This window comes from Lissotriton helveticus, chromosome 5_1 (assembly GCF_964261635.1).
Source record: "Lissotriton helveticus chromosome 5_1, aLisHel1.1, whole genome shotgun sequence".
Classification (NCBI taxonomy): Eukaryota; Metazoa; Chordata; class Amphibia; order Caudata; family Salamandridae; genus Lissotriton; species Lissotriton helveticus.
The window spans coordinates 230,449,589-230,466,960 of record NC_136065.1 but is presented as its reverse complement, the minus strand read 5'-3'; the positions used below and the strand labels follow the sequence as shown (position 1 = coordinate 230,466,960).

The window sequence follows — 17,372 nt, the reverse complement described above, 5'->3', positions numbered from 1 at the left end:
ATCTCGGATGACAAGGGCATCATCTGCCAACTCCACATAATATACCATTCCCCAGGTGACAATCCGAAGTTCATTGATGAGCTAATGGAAGTCATTACAGCCAATGCCAACTCGCAAGTGCCGCAGATCTTTCTGGGAGACTTCAATCTCCATTGGAGCAATACCAGTGATCACGATGTAAGCGGCCTCAAATTCTTTCTGGCAGACCAGGAACTGTTGCAATTCTGTGACAGCCCAACCCATAACAAGGGGTAGACTTTAGACCTCATCATAGCAAAAAGAAACATCATATCACTAGAATATATCTCCCCATGTGACTGGACAGACCGTTACAGTATCCTCTTCTCCATCAACAGTGAGGTAACTCCAAAACGAAACCAACCTACAAAAACTAAACAATAGAAAAGGAATATCAGGAATGCTAATGCCTTGGTGTCCCAATGCAATTCCGCCCTGACACCATCAGCAGATATGGCCGATTTCCAAGATCTCACGGACTTCTACAATGCCACTATGCTTGAAATCCTGGATACCACAGCGCCCCTTCAAGAAAAAAAATTCTCCACCAAAATCTCCAAACCATGGTTCAATGAGAATCTTAACTCGGACCGACGCAAATTAAGACTAGCTGAGCGAGCATGGAAAGCAACACCTTCCGCTGATCATCTACACCAACTTAGGGCACTGAGAAACATGTACAACAGAAAAATCATAAAAGCCAAAGCAGACTTCTTCAAAACACAGCTGAACCAAGCCATAACCTGTCCTAAAAAGCTATTCGAAATCGTAAAACAACAATCGTGCAACTCTGCAAACGTAGTGGAGCTTAGCAACCCAGCTACCCCTAATTGCGACGAGCTGGCCAAATTCTTCCTAGAAAAGACTAGAACCATTGAAAACGACATTCAATCCAAGAAAGAACCCCAACTCTCTACTGACCAAGAAAAAATTCTCTGCTCACAGATCAAGGACCTTTTCTGCCTGCCGACCGGAGTGCCAAAGAACAATGCCAACTGGCACTCTTTCTCGCCCATCACTGTACAAGAAATCTATAGCACCCTGCTAGCAATCAACCCTGCCAATCATTTCTCCGATCCCCTACCCCCATCTGTATTCAAAATGATAAAGTCCTCCATTCTACCTCTATGGGCAAAAATTGTCAATGCCTCTCTTAGGCAAGGTTCCACACCGGACTGTCTGAAAATAGGGCAGGTCACACCTATACTAAAGAAAGCCAACTCCCTCTCCACAGACCTCAACAACTATCGACCTATATCCAGCATCCCCACGCTGTCACATCAAGAACTTCAACCTCCTAGATAAACACCAATCCGGTTTCCGTCAAGGTCACAGTACTGAATCTGCCCTCAACCACATAATGGATGACATCTTAAAAATGCTGGATCACAATGAATCATGCCTATTGATACTTCTTGACCTATCCTCCGCCTTCGACACGGTTAAACACGACAATCTACTGTCTTTACTGGAACGAAGGATGGGCGTAACCGGTCCAGTGTTACAATGGTTTACCTCCTTCCTAAGCAACAGAACCCAAAGAATCAAGTTGAAACAATCATTCTCTCAACCTTCCATGGTCACACTAGGAGTCCCACAGGGATCAGCATTATCACCTATCCTCTTTAATCTACTCATGGAACCCCTTGCTAATGCACTTAGCTCTGCAAACATTTTATATCATCTATACGCGGACGACACTTTATTTGAAAATCTCCTCACCAGATGACTTCATCTCCTTCAACGCCATTCTTCATAATACCCAAAGTTGGCTCAATGGCAACCGTCTCATGCTTAACACCAAAAAACTGAGTTCCTCCTCATCTCCCCTCCCAATCATGCACCCAAGATCGACTTATGGCTGAAGCATCTTACTTCCTTTGATTGTGCCCCCCACATCATTGACTCCGCAGGATCCCTGGGAGTCACCATCGACAAACATTTAAATATGCAGGAACAAATCTACAATACTACCAAAGGAGCCAACTTTCAGCTGAGTATCTTAAGGAAACTTAAACACTTCCTCCTACAGTCCTATCTAAAAATGGAGGTCCAAGCCCTAGTACTACCAAGACTGGACTACAGAAGCAGCACTCTTTGCGGTCTTCCTAAATACAAACTAGCACTGCTCAGGGCATCACTTAACGCTGCGACCAGGCTGGTCTCTGGAATAAAAAGAAATAACCACATCACCCCGGCCCTTAAGGCTTTGAATTGGCTACCATACGAGTCGGGGATACAACTAAAGATCACCTGCATGACACAAAGCCTTACATAGCAACACCCCCAGCTATTTAGTACAAAAGCTAGAACGGTCGTAAGGTGGCAGACATTTACGAAGCGCAAGCGCACTACTACTAAAACATCAATCCATTCACAGAAAGAAAACTGGATGCAGAGCTTTCTCCGGTATCTCAACGAAGATTTGGAACAATCTTCCCACAGACTTACGCAGAATCCCTTCATTTACCACCTTCAAAAAGGAAGCGAAAATGTTTCTCATGAACAAATTTTCATCTTAAACCTTTAACTCCTTTGCTTTTAATCAAACAGCAATGTCTACCTCATCTGTATTGTATTATATGCGGTTCCCGATTGTATGTATAACTTGTGATAATCATGTACTGTAAAGCGTTCTGATACCCCCGTGGGCCATGTCCGGGCTTTGCCTTTTCTTTTAATCAAACAGCAATGTCTACCTCATCTGTATTGTATTATATGCGATTTCCGTTTGTATGTATAACTTGTGATAATCATGTACTGTAAAGCGCTCGGATACCCCCGTGGGTCATGTCCGCGCTATATAAAACTTTATAAATAAATAAAATAAATCGTCATTGCTAACGACACCGCATGCGGTTAAGGATTCTTTTCACTAGTCTTCCCGAGCCCATCGTACTCCTTATACGATCACCGCCCTCATCGCCGTACACCGCATATAATTTTCACCAGGTCATTGCCATGTGCAGTGTTCGTATTTAATATCCTGCCAGCGCTGCACAACGTGCATGCTCCGACCTCCGTGTTCCATGTCTCCTTTCAACCGGTTAAGACGCTCTAGGTCACACCAGGCACCCACCTTGTTATCTCAACCCTCTCTTATCACTATGCACGTTACAGATGGCCTTATTTCTTACTAGCACTTCTTCAAAGCCTCATGGTGTTCACATCAATAGTGTGGTTACGTAATTGTATGACTGACAACCCGAACAACCAATAGGTTAGACTTGTTAATTCTTTTATGTTCTTTTTTCCCCCCTGGTTTCTCCCATTTCTTTATCCTTGTTGATTTTCATGTAATAGTGTTATCTCAGGCTTACAGTAGTTGTTGTCTTGATGATGATCCCAGTTACCCATGAAAGGGATTGAAACGTCGTCGGCCATACAAAACAGCGTACACACGAATAATTATATCTCAATGTGTTACGTCTGTGGTTTCATATTAAGCTTGTCGCATTATGTATATTATGAGTAAGCTTTCCTTCTGTTTCGCCTGACTGCTTTGCATTTTGTTTTGTTGTCCTTTTTTATTTCATGTGTTTAAATTGTCAGGACTGTATTCTACTAGATATTGCAACTGTCCTTGGACAGAAACCTTATTCATTTATATTAAACTGTCTATCCGGCTGGGTAGACTATATAGAATCAATTGTGTTCTATATTCATTCTCAATTTTTTGCTTTAACAAGGACCACTGTTTAATACAACAAATTGTTACCCTAGGTCCTTGGCTACCTTTAGGGTTCCCTTGTCTTCTAACAAACATTACACCTACTGCACCACTGATACCCTCTAGGGCTCTTTATCTCAGCTAGGCCTATAACTGGCATGGGGATGTCCCCGTCTTGGTATTTTTGACCCTAGGCCAGCATTTTCTTTATACTTCTTCCACAGGAAAATCTGCCCCCGAATCACACACTGATATATATCTGTTAGAAATAAAGATCTCCAATGGTAAATTACTAATGAAGTGAAATGGTGTGCAAAGTAAAAACATACCTATGAGAAGCCATATGGATAAAAACATTAAAAAAAGGTGAAGCACTTCTAGGGTACTTTTGCTGAACTCGCCCTGAAACTAGCTTGTAGACCAGTCACATTCTAATGATTGTTGCACCCAGCACAGCAATGGCTGTGTACACACCTTCCACAGATATAGCTTGCACCTATAAACAAAATGCCTCATTTCCCTTTAAAAACGTACCATAGAAGATGGGCAAATACCTACTGAATCACACACCGCCAAGTTACTGTCAGAAAGCATCTAAACCTATTGATTGCCATTTCTTTTTACTGTGTTGAATGCTCTTACAGAGTTATACATTTATAGAGAGACTTGAAAATGGGATTGACACCTTATCTCAACTTCTGACAGCTCACCACAACTTTAGACAAGAACAGGACGGTTCGTGAAGTAATTCCTTTTATGAACCAGAGCTTAGGCAAGCTAGTTAATCATGCTATAGCGTTTTATAAATATGCATGTACATGATTATCTTTGCGCGCAGTTTTTCAAAGCATGATTGTCAGACTGCTAGACTAGATTACCTGCCAACAGTCGAAAAGATTAACAGATTTCACAAAGGAAATGGCATGCATAGAAAAGAATGCTGGGAGGAGAAATAAACAAAGCACTTTAAAAATGACCAAGTAGAGCCCATACCTTTATGGCCATAATGCATGCTTATCCAAAAAGCACAGCTTTCACAGATGTCCATCCCAACAAGTATGGTCTGGGTGAATACAACACAGATAGCCTACAGATATTTTAATAGGCACATCAATAATGTTAAGGTGGTTACCTTCTCTCTTGGTATTTTTTTTCTTCCACATCCTTCACAGGTGAGCAGGTACTTTGGGCAAACCTTGTCGTGAGCCTAAATAAATAAAGAATGGATATATAGGAGCACAACACTGACAACTCATCATTAAGCCAGAAATACAAAACGCTGCCTGATGAGAAGTCTCTCTCATTGGTTGAAAGTTAAAACTTTTATAAATCAAAGAGAGATCAGAAAATATAAAGCACTATTGGTGGCAAAGGATCACCATCACAAGCATCTTCTTCGAATAGTCTTTATACCCCGGTAAAGGTGTACCTTATAGGCATTTTACATATATGAATGTTTTCTTAAAGAGTGGGTTTTGGTATCTGATATACATGTTCCCTGGCATTGCCTGTGGCCGAAATGCACCACCAGATACATTTCCCAAAAATTAGGTATAAATAACTGCAGACATGTGTATTACATTCCGATTAATCTATACCGGACTAAAAAGTAATTTGGTAGTCTTTTAAGACCGGGATTGTGGGAGTTCACGTTAAGTGACACTCACAGGTGAATGTGTTGATAGGAATTACCCTCTGAATGGACAGTTGAAGTTCTTGGAATGTGAGTGATGATCTTAAGACTGGTAAAGAGGCAATGCCACAACGAGTACCCGTTCAGTCTTTACTCAGTGATACCCAAACTCTTCAGGCTGTTATGGCCTAGATTGCGTCTTGTGCTACCAGTCCAGGCTGCGACTGGACCTCAGCAGAAAACACAAAGGTGTGCTGGGTCGAAATTCATGAAGCATGACGTGCAAGTCTTGTCAGGGTCAGACCCAGAAAAAACTGCTACACCTATGCATTGCTTAAAGCCTGTCTTTAAAGGTGTATGCTAATGCAGAGGTTGATTTTTCTTTTAGAGAATAAAAATGTAAAACAAACTAAGATGATGAGCTTTGGAGTATGGGGAGAAAATAAAAACGCAACAATCAAAAAGGTCAAGCATCAAGCGACGCCTTTCTCATGCCCCCATCCAATATAGATTCGATGGTTGGTAGTGTCCAGATATCTATCGTTGGTGGGGGTAAGTGTCCAAAGAAGAAGATTGAATGAATGTATGTTCTAAAAAATACAACAACCTCTTTGTGATGATTTTTCTCTGGTCGCTGCATTCCTCAAACAGCAATAAAGAAAAGAGCAGGATTACAGAGCAACTGCAACTCTATCACATTGTACATCTTTTGCATGACTATATAGAATGTATACATCAAATAAACCTAAAAGTGTCAAAGTCTGACTTTTTCACTGCTCATATATCTGCACCCATAGAGAAATCTGTGGACTGAACTTTAGCAGCCAATGATACAATAGACAAAATGTACTTTCATGTAACCACATTTTATTATCTTGTTAACTTTCCTATGCTAACAAGCTTTGAATTTCCTTATGCAGAATATATTTGAAGACCATGAGCCTATGAAAGATACAATGGTGGAGAGCTAAACAATTCAAGACAGGGTACTAGAAGCAATGACGGTAATAAAACCTGCATGGAGACTAACCATATTTGATTTATCGTATTGAGGATGTAATGTTGGAATATATCAGTCAACAGAGCTTAGAATCATCTGGAATTGGTTTGAAATATCTCTTTTGAAACCCAGAGTCAGTACATCCAGTTCTGAGCTCAATAGCAAAGCAAGTGTGGCCCAGAAAGGCATTGTCATCTTAAGTAGCGGAGTATAACCTAAGGCCAACTAAATTAAAACTACATGTGCATTTATCCTGCGACTCCATCATGCTCTCCACGTTACCTTCCTACCTCACAGATTTGATTAGCAGCCCAAATGTGGGTCCATGTAAAATATCAGTGGGTATGGAAAAGTCGACTGTTTACACTTTAGCATCACTTGCCCAGGTCAGCACATGGCCTACATTTTTGCAAGTTTAAATAAGTGACTATTTCTAAAAAATATGTTAACTGTGCATGATATCAAAAGCACTGATATGGAGGCGGGACATGGCGGCCGGCTAAAGAGTGGACCGTAAGCTACTCACCTCTCCGGTGCACTTGATTTATTTGTTGGACCACGCTGATTTCGAACGCCGAGGCTCCACACGGGTTTGTGTTGCCCGCATAGCAACGGGGGCCAGAACACCTCATGAAGCAACACAGTCCAGAGGCCTTCGTAATGCGGCCAGTCACTCACGGAGGTCCATGGTTCCTGGCCACTCTGCAGCTACGCCGGGACAGGCGGGTTGCAGCTCAGATTCAGCTCCAAATTGCATGCAGCGGTGTTAGCACAAGCGTGCGGTCGCAGTCTGCAGTTCAAATAACATCCCCTGAGCGCCACCACCTCCAACAACATGTGCGCCTCAAAAAGATCCCCACGCAGGGCGGAAACGAGAAAGTGCAGGGGAAGCTCCCACAGAACTCCAGAAGGGCACTGAGGAAGGCGGATAAGACTGGAGCTGCACCACCTGCAGAGGCAAGACTACAAGGTATTCGCGCTATACACTTAGGAACTCTCGAATAGATTTTGCTCCTGGACAGTGTAGGGGGAGGATTTGAGTGCCACCCCCCAAAAAAAAATTACATCCACAATACAGACCCCCATTACAGCGAGAAATCCGGCGATTAATCATTTTCTCCCGAGCACATACTTAATAAAAAGAGAGGGGTCTGCACACACACACTAGATCCTTTGGGTGGGAGAATTAAAATCACAACCTCTCTGAGGTCCTCCTTTAAAGTACAAGGAAGCGAGAAAAACACACTCACCACCCAAATCTGCAACTCGCCTCATACATATAGCCCTGCTAGGATGGCGTCTCATAAAACAGGAAGGCCAGAGGAGCTCCCTCTACCAAACAGGTTCCAGGCTTTGGCGGATGACGTGATATCCCCTGAGACCATAACTGCAACTGTTACGGGGGCGAATACACCCACAGTCGAGAAGCACCTACATCCATCCCCCACAACTCAGGAGAAAATGGGGGCTCGGCTGCGAACACTCTCAGGGGAGATAAAAATAGATTTACATTGTCTGAGGCAAACCAAGCAAATATTTGCGATGTTTGTGAGAGTCTAGAAAACGAACTAACTGACCGATCTGAAAGGATTAGGAGTCTGTTAGTAACTTTGGAGACCATGAGAGAGGAAGTAGCAGAGAACAGCAAAAAAATAAATCTTAAATCGTGCAAGAAATTACTTCAGGCAAAGATTGAAGTATTAGAAAATCATTCCTGAAGAAACAATTTAAGAATCCTCAATATCCCTGAGGGAAGAGAAGGATGGACCCTAAAGGAATTTGTGGTAAACCTGATAAAAGATTTCATACTAACAGTCAGGATGCTAGATCTTCATCAGGACTTACAACGAGTACATAGAGATCCTTTTAGGAAGGACCCTAACTTAGATAAGCCTAGGAAGATCCTTGTAAACACCTACTTGACGAAAGAAATTATGCTCACTGAGGCGTTAAGAACAGACTCATACACTAAGGAAGAGTGGTTCTTCCACATACACTCAGATATAGCTAAGGAGACACAAAGTCGACAGTGGGAGCTAGGTAAACATATACAAGAGCTCAAATCCTTAGGTACCACTGCCCAATTAAAATTCCCTGCCACATTAAGGATATTGTGAAACAACAAGATGTATAACAAAGGAGCCAGCGGAAGACAAAATGTACTTATGAGAATTAAAACCTAGTGCTAGGTTACTGGTCCACAGCTAGGTTAGAGTCATGCATTTAATTCAGAGAGGGCTGAAGGGCATGATGAAAATGCCAAGCTTGGTTAAAGGGATGGTTCCTCGGAGTGGTGGTAAACACTATATAGTTAATGTAAGTACCACACTGAACAATGGGAGAAAATAAAAAACAAAATAAGTTCCTTATAAGTGACAGCCAACACAAGAATAAGGTGTCTGGGTAGATGGGTGGGACCTTAGAAGATAGCCGTCTCCAATAAGACCCACAACCTGAGGGTATTTAGCTGGAAAATAAATGGTCTAACAGTGCCTAGCAGAAGAAGGAGAAATCTCCAATTTTTAAAACAGTCAAATAATGATATTTTAATGCTACAAGAGACACACCTGTGGCAGGCAGAGTGGGAAGAAATCCTCAAGGGTCACAGATACATCAACCAGTTTACATGCACAAATCAAAATTGCAACATGAAAGGGGTTGCAATTTTGATAAACTCAGCCCACACTAAATTAATAAATGCCACTGCGGATCCTAGAGGGAGATGGTTAATAGCCGTCGTTAAAATTAACAACATTAAACGCTCTTTGATTACCTATTATGGGCCAAATACAGATGACCCATCACCGCTCCAGGAATTATTTCAACAACTCCTAAGCAATGAAAACATCATTATAATGGCGGGTGATTTTAACGAGTTACTTGATCCAGTTTTAGATAAATCCTACCCTAGGCCAACGGTTAACGCACCAAAAATTAGTAACTTTATACAGAATATAATGAAGAGCTTGGGTTTGATAGATCCCTGGAGAGACAAGGAGGGTAGAAACAAAAGTTACACATATCCTAATAAAAATATGGCCATGTCTCCCATATAGACGATTTTCTGATTGATACCAGGTTAAGCAATAAAGTTACAGCAGTCACTCATCAACCAGAGCACTCCGCAGTGAAACGTGAGTTAACTCTGGATTGTGGTGCATTTATTCCCAGGTGGACCTTGGACAGATCTCTCTTAGAAGAACAGAAGATAGTATCTAGCCTAAAACAAGACACTTTAGATTTTTTTGAGCTGAATAAGAACTCTGACCACCCAAGAATAATCTGGGATGCCTATAAGGCCTTTACACTTGGGAGACTGCGCATAGTCGGAGGGAAGCGAACTACAAAATAACGGGGCTTGAAAGGAAAATATCTGCCGGGTATACAGACTTAAATGGAATGCTAGCCAACTCGCACGTTATGAATATGGAGAAGGCTGTGGTAAACTACTGGCATGGAAGGCAAGGGGAGTCATGGCTAGAAAAAGTAGTAGTGGAAGGAACTGGGGAAAGTTGTCAGAATGATCAGGACATTAGGAGGGCTTTATCCCCTGTTTTTTCAAAATCTATACAGGGAAGACTGTTTAGAGAGAACCACAGATTAACAAATTGAGACTTGATCCCCCTTTAAAACTTGCAGAAGACAAAGAGGAATACCTTAATAAGGAATATAGTGCTGGAGAAGTTCTCAAGGCTATCAAGCCTCTAAAAAGGGGAAAAGCTCGAGGGCCAGATGGCATCCCGAGTGAGATTTACAAAGCCTTAGCAGGGGAAATCACCCCAGTTTTGACCTCTTTATTTAATATCATATATTTAGACAAAGCCCTCATACCCGATACCTGGAATGATGCCACATTTACCTTAATTTTGAAACCAAACAAAAATCCTGAAAAATGTGAATCGTATAGGCCGCTCTACCTACTTACCCCGTTCGCTGCGTGCGTCCGCCAACGGCCGTCGCGAGCGCTACCTCCGCAGTGCTTCCCACGTCCGTTGGCCGACGCGGCCCCACCCGTGCACGGAAATGCCAGCACCACAGCAGAATTTACACCTCGGTTAACGGGTTAATAATGATTATAAATTGTTTACATACATACTGGCCAAAAGATCGGATAGGGTTATGGGAGAACGAATCAACGCACCTCAAAAAGGGTTTATGACGAACAGACATCTACATGACCTTGTACACGATTTAATGTATGATATTGATTTTACTACAGATAAAGATCTTCCCCTAGCCATTATGACGGTGGACGCCGCTAAGGTGTTCAATGGGGTCAGTTGGCCCTTCTTACAGGCAGTCTTACAACTTAATGGGCTAGCAAATAACTTTCAACATGCAATCCAAATTATATATAGATCTCCATCTGCAAGGATCTTGGTAAATTGTTCCCTTATTCTTGAACTGAAGATTGGTAGAGGCACTCTGCAAGGCTGCCCCCTATCCATGTTACTGTTCAATTTATATATTGAGCCCTTGACTAGGAAAATTAGGTGAGAACAGCGAATCTAGCCATTACAATCGCAACAATGGGTAAAGAAAGAGGCCCTCCATGTGGGTGATTTAATGATGCATACAAAAGATCTTATTGGAGCCTACCCGACCATTTTGGATTTTGGGAGAGTATCAGGATATCTAGTTAATGAGGAAAAAACAGATTATAGCCGGGAATGCACCATTAGACACCACTCTAAAAAAAGAGAAAAATGAAATCAGGTACCTAGGAGTCCAGGTGTCGAAAAATGTGGACAACTTGGTTCAGATAAACTGTTCAAAACGTATGAAGGAAACTAAATGGCTACTAAAACTTTGGTCCCATCTCCCCCTATCCATTATTGGTTGAACTAGCCTCATCAAAATGATACTCCCCCCAAAATTTTAATTCCTGTTTAATGAGCTACCTCTGCACTTTGAGGGTAATTGGTTCTGGAAATTACAGGCGGGGGGGAAGTGGAGTAATTTCACATGGGCTAATAAGGGCATTAGAATATCCAGGAAGAAGCTACGTAAAAAGAAAACGGATGGTGGAGTAGCCTTCCCAGACTTCCAATTGTATTGTTAGACCTTCCAATTGAAAAACTTGAAAACACTTAACGAAGAACTACCAGCAGTGGCGGCCTTGTTTTGGGGCTCTAACCAATGACTTGGCAGAACAAGGAAGCTAATTTCTCTTTAAATTTGGACACCCCAAATTTTTCAAAAAGGTTCGACTAAGAGTCGGGATGACGGCTTGTAAGCTTTGGATACAGGTCAGGAGGATTCTCAAAATTCCCTATCCTAGTCAAATGGCCCAATTTGGAAATCCCCGGAACTCCACTGTGCTTATTGAACTCTTTAGCCACCCCTTTAATGGATGCAGGGATAGAGAAATGGGGACAGTTGACGGGCGAAGCTAATGCAATTTCATGGGACTACCTAGTTAAGGAAACCAATGATTGGCTGTCAAAGTTTAAATACTTGCAATTAGTAAGCTGGGCTCGAGAACAGCCAAATGTCAGACTTTCCACTGACCGGGAGGAAAAATTTGCAGTACCAATTGGCAAAGAAAAGAAATGACTATGTGGTACTGGATGTTAATTCACACTGAAGGCGGCCCTAACAAGCTGCCAGAAGAAGAGTGGAAAGAAGTCCTACCTACAGCTGATCTACCATCCCTTTGGCAAGTATCAATGACTATACTTTGGTCTTTTGTTTGATATGCACCTTTAAGAAAAATCATCTGTTTACTTTACACAGGGTGTACTGGTCTCCCAAGAAACTAAAATAGGAGATAAGATTAAGTGTTGTCCGAAGTGTGACCTGGAGAAAGCAGATGACTACTGGCAAGACGTGGGTAAGGTTTTAACAGCCCTGATTAAAAGGGGAATATAGGTAAGCCTGCCTTTGACTATATTGGAGTACTAGAAGGGGGCGGCTTCAAGGGAAGAGACAGGAAACTGCAAGAGCAACTCTTATTTATTTTGATAATTATAGCTCGCAGGGAAATCTACATTAATTGGGTCTCTTGCACACCACCATCTTGCGCAGGGTGGTTAAAAATGTTAAAAAAGAACTGATATGTGAAAACAGTAAAAAATCTGCAGTTTCGAGATCCAGCAACTTAAGTAGTTTGTAACAGATTAGGGAGACAGCTCTGTGTCACTGTAAAAATGCCCAAGGAATTTGATATCTTGAGGGCTAGAAGTCAAGTCTTGTTTGAGGTCACTATACAGATTCTATGGTAGTCATAGAGTGCAGTTATTGATTAGGCCATCGTTAACGTTAAGAGAGGGGATTGAGTTTTTTTTTTTAGTTAAGCTTTCAAAGGTTTGAGTGAGGCTGCACCTGCAATAACATTTTAGGTTAAAATGAAAATCTTACAGTAATAAATCTCATATCACAAGCAAATATTCGCATTTTGGTGAATTTTAACAGCTGGAACTTGGCAAACGCACAGAGAACACTGAAATTCTGCAATACACAACAAGCAAGACATTGCCAACAAATGTAACTTCCACTCAAAAAACAACAAAAAACGAGCCAGGCAGATTTTGAATCTTTGCATAACAGAATGAAGAAACAAAATTGTTACTGCGATTTTAAGTCTCGCATAGGCAGCGCATGCGCTGTCTCTTCGAGGCATGCTGTATCCATTCTGTGGGCTTACAGATCTCCCATCGCTTTTGATTAGGAACTTCGAGTGTCCCTCGTAAAGACCTGCTTATAAGTGGCTATTTGTCCCTCTGTTTCGTGTGTTGCTACTGCCAACAGTCCTATATTTTCCGTGGATTTTTGCATGTGTTTCAGGAAGGTACAATTTTCTTCCTGTGTCACGTTGTTGCAAGGTGTCTTCAGTAGCATGGGAAGGCTCTCCATTTTCACAGATGCTCCCCTTGCCTTTAGATTTCGAGCATGCAAACGATTGTAAACAGGCTTGTAAGTCTTGTTCTATGTTTTGCTCATGCTTTAATCAGCTCTGTCTATCACTGCTTGCTCGGGCTCTCTGAACATGCACATCTTTCGGGATGACTATTTACAGTCAGCTGCCTTACTGTTTTTTTGCTACAATCAAACTCTTGCTAATCTATCTGAGCAGCAAGCTACTTACAGTTAAAATGAGCTTTTTTTTTTTAAAAGACTGGATTTTCTGTTTGTGGTGAATGTGGGTTTTAGGATTGGTTTCAGTCGTAGACCCTCCTTTCTTACACAGTAGCGGCGTTTCCCTTTGTCATTTTTGGGTTTCGCCTGCCGAAGGCTGCGCTCTGCGCAGCTTTTCGGCGCAGGTGAAATCCTTTGTTGACAATAAGGACTTCGGGAACGTCCCCCGGCTCTCATTGGCTAGCTCCATAAATGGAGGCTAGCCATTGAGTGCCGGATCTGTCCGTCAAGGCCGGACCAGATTCAGGGGCGTTCCCGAGATTTTTTCCCTGGGCGGAGTTACGTTTTTTCCCGTTCCCTCCCCTTTCACTGAAAGTGATTTCAGATGCGCGGTCCATTCCCGCCCCCTCCGTGTGCCTTTCCGCCCCCCCCCTCGCTGTCCTGTGCACGTTTCCCGCCGTCCGTGTCCTCTCCCGCCCCCTCCCGCCGTCTGTGTCCTCTCCCGCCCCCTCCCGCCGTCCGTGTCCTCTCCCGCCCCCTCCCGCCGTCCGTGTCCTCTCCCGCCGTTCGTGTCCTCTCCCGCCCCCCTCCCGCCGTCCGTGTCCTCTCCCGCCCCCCTCCCGCCGTTCGTGTCCTCTCCCGCCCTCCTCCCGCAGTCCGTGTCCTCTCCCGCCCCCTGTGTCCTCGTAGGTGCTTGTTTGTGTTAGGAAACAGGACCTGGAAAAATAATTGTTTGTTGTGGGATCTCGAGCTGTGACGTCAGAGCAGTGGGGAATAAATGTCAGCTATGAGTGACTGTGGAAGCAGCTGCCAAGTAAAATTTAACTTTTGTTTTTCGTGGTGATATAATTAAATATGTGACACAAGCGTGCAGGAAAAACGAAAGGGAAAGAAAGTAACACCATTAAAAACGGGCTTTTGTATTGTGTGTGACAGAGGGTTGAGTTAACGTCGGTAAAGTTGGAGACGAGGTCATGTGTCACGACTAAGCAAGAGTTGCCTGTCACCGGATTCTGTGTCGCACAACTTCCTCCCCTTGCAGTTGACGTTGCAGGATGACGGGGACCGTCTGAGCACAGATCCGGCGCGGCCTCGAAGTGCTCGGAAAGAGGAAGCAAGCGGACGGTTTTCGGAAGCGGCCTCCTCTCCAGCGCAGCTTCGGGTTCCGGATTTAGCATTGAGAAGTTCACAAACAGGAAGTGAAGGGCACACTACAAGACAGCGTGACACAGCCATCAACCGCTGCTGCTGGGCTCCCGGGGAGCGGTAAGTCCATTTGTCATACGATTTGTGAAATGGCAGGCAAACTCCGTGCATTTTTTTTGTTTATGTCTGAGTTTATTTTAAATAAAAAGCAGGTGAGTTTCTCCCCTTACATTTCCACGGGTACCGCCCTTTTTGAAAGCTGTTCACTATAGGAAAGTAGCAGAGTTCGTTAGACCCATTACACATTTATATAGGATTATTTATGGCTTCTTGGTGTCTTGCAGTGCATTGGCTGCGCCCTAGGGGCCCAGCGGAAGAGACATGGAAAACAGATTTGCTAGAATGGGCTCAGGCAGAGAGGGGACGAATGAAGGCATCTCTGTGGGCCGGCCTGAAGGCATCAATAGCTGACCTTTGAGACGAAAGCTGAAGAGGCGTCTTAATAGCCCCGCTGCGTTCAGGTCAGGTGCATGGCCATGTAAAGAGGGCAAAGGTCTCCCGCCAAATGACTCCCTCACTACCACCCTGGAACGTGCTCCCCATCTCTCCACAGCCCCTCTCTCACACACATTTCATTTATTGTGAGCGCTGGTAAAGGCTGGCTTTACAAAAGGACTCCACTATCAACATAAAATACAGATCAGGTCTTTGCAGCAGGCATATTAACCCTCGGTGCTACCTTATGGAGCAAAAACTGTCACTAGACAAAACTCTGATCTCTCTCTCTCTAGCGGGAACATTATTCACAAGAGTTATCTTGTCATTTTGTTGCTGCCTGAAAGCTGGAGGCTGAAGGAACTTTGCATCAGGTGCTCTTAAATTGTAAGTTATTGCTAAACACTGGCCCTGCCCTGGACAATGACACCCTCCAGTTCAGCATCCATTGGGCCACACCGCCCTAAAGCTGGCCCTGGTAAGATAAATTGTGTGGAAAACCGTTAACATTTTTTTACTGGAGTGGGTGCCATATGTAAAGATGGGGCCCTAGGCCCGCATGATGTAAATAACTGCGACACGGGACACCAGTTGTGGATGGTAATTCTGGCCTCGAGCACATGCGCTTGGCCTCTTTTATTAACAGAGTCACCTGACCCAGTGCTGCACGTTCCGACGTGATCCTGGCTAGTTCCTCGCACACTAAACTCTGTGTGCTTTTCACGATTGAGCCGGCCGTGTACAGGGCCTATCCAGACTTGTCCCTGGGCTCCTGGGGGTCCGATATTCACTGCCCTAGGCGGGGTCAACGCCCGATGGCCACCCCTCTGCAATATTTACCCCAAACTGCGGTGAGTCTTTTGAATTCACCACGTTACCCCAGGCCGTGCGAGGGTTTAATGTGCATTAGTGTTTATTTGGGAGGGGGGCCTCCTCTCTCGGGCTGTGCAGCGGATGCGGGGGGGGGGGCTCTGCAGTGTGTCAACTTTGCGGGCTGTGCAGGAGGGTGCTGGTGCCATTCCCGTCACCCGCAGGCCAGACGCTGTCTTCACCTTCTCCTCCTCTGTCGGATCTCTGGCAAAAGGGGAGGGGGCAACACAGACACCGGGGCTCCTGAATATTCAGCGGGTGGGCTCCGCTTTAGTTGTTCACTTAGTGTTGTGGTTGTGCCGGGCACACGCGTTGGCAGTCTCTATGCTTGGTGGTGCGAGGGGCCTTTTGGTGAGTGCGGGTAGGCTCCGCTTTGTCACTTCTGCAGGGGTTGTGCGCTACGGCAGTCGTGCTCCTTGCCTACCCCTCATAACATCACGGTGGCGCTGCTCGGTGCAGTCGCGGGTGGGCACCGCTTGCTCTATAGTCACAAGGGGAGGTCACTTCAGGCTCGCGCGGCCCCTCCCGTCTTCCCTGCCCCCTGGCTGTGCTTGCTTCCCTGCCCCCTGGCTGTGCTTGCTTCCCTGCCCCCTGGCTGTGCTTGCTTCCCTGCCCCCTGGCTGTGCTTGCTTCCCTGCCCCCTGGCTGTGCTGGCTTCCCTGCCCCCTGGCTGTGCTGGCTTCCCTGCCCCCTGGCTGTGCTTGCTTCCCCGCCCCCTGGCTGTGCTTGCTTCCCCGCCCCCTGGCTGTGCTGGCTTCCCCGCCCCCTGGCTGTGCTGGCTTCCCCGCCCCCTGGCTGTGCTGGCTTCCCCGCCCCCTGGCTGTGCTGGATTCCCCGCCCCCTGGCTGTGCTGGCTTCCCCGCCCCCTGGCTGTGCTTGCTTCCCCGCCCCCTGGCTGTGCTTGCTTCCCCGCCCCCTGGCTGTGCTTGCTTCCCCGCCCCCTGGCTGTGCTTGCTTCCCCGCCCCCTGGCTGTGCTTGCTTCCCCGCCCCCTGGCTGTGCTTGCTCCTCCGCCCCCTGGTTGTGCTTTCTTCCCCACCCCCTGGCTGTGCTTGCTTCCCCGCCCCCTGGCTGTGCTTCCTCTCCTGAGTGTGTGTGTGGCTCTGGGTGTGTGTGTGGCTCTGGGTGGGGGTGTGTGTGTGGCTCTGGGTGGGTGCGTGTGGGGCTCTGGGGGTGTGTGTGTGGGGCTCTAGGTGGGTGTGTGTGCTAATGGCAATGTAAATGACTAAACCAACACATAAATACAAATATTGTCATTTACAATGCCAATAGCTCTAACTTTTCCAAAGGCGAAACCATTGCATTGTAAATGCTTGTTTCTATATGCTATAGCTACAGAAGCTCATGTTTTCTTTCAGTCGCTCACACTCGTTCAGTAAGTTGCCCACTTTGGCATCCATTTTGTGTTTCTCTCAGTGTCTGTTTTAGATTACTCAAAGTGTAGATTTTAATTTGCAGCGGTCT

At 45.0% G+C, this 17,372-nt stretch overlaps 1 protein-coding gene across 4 annotated transcripts in view; it reads right to left on the bottom strand.

Moving 5' to 3' along the window:
* TRAF2 (TNF receptor associated factor 2) overlaps positions 1–17,372 on the bottom strand; it is a 500,036-nt gene that overhangs the window by 153,643 nt on the left and 329,021 nt on the right. For all 4 annotated transcript variants that reach the window (XM_078642076.1, XM_078642079.1, XM_078642077.1 and 1 more), the window contains one exon: positions 4,821–4,895. In XM_078642076.1, coding sequence (XP_078498202.1) covers positions 4,821–4,895 — 75 coding nt within the window. The remainder of the gene's footprint in view (positions 1–4,820; positions 4,896–17,372) is intronic.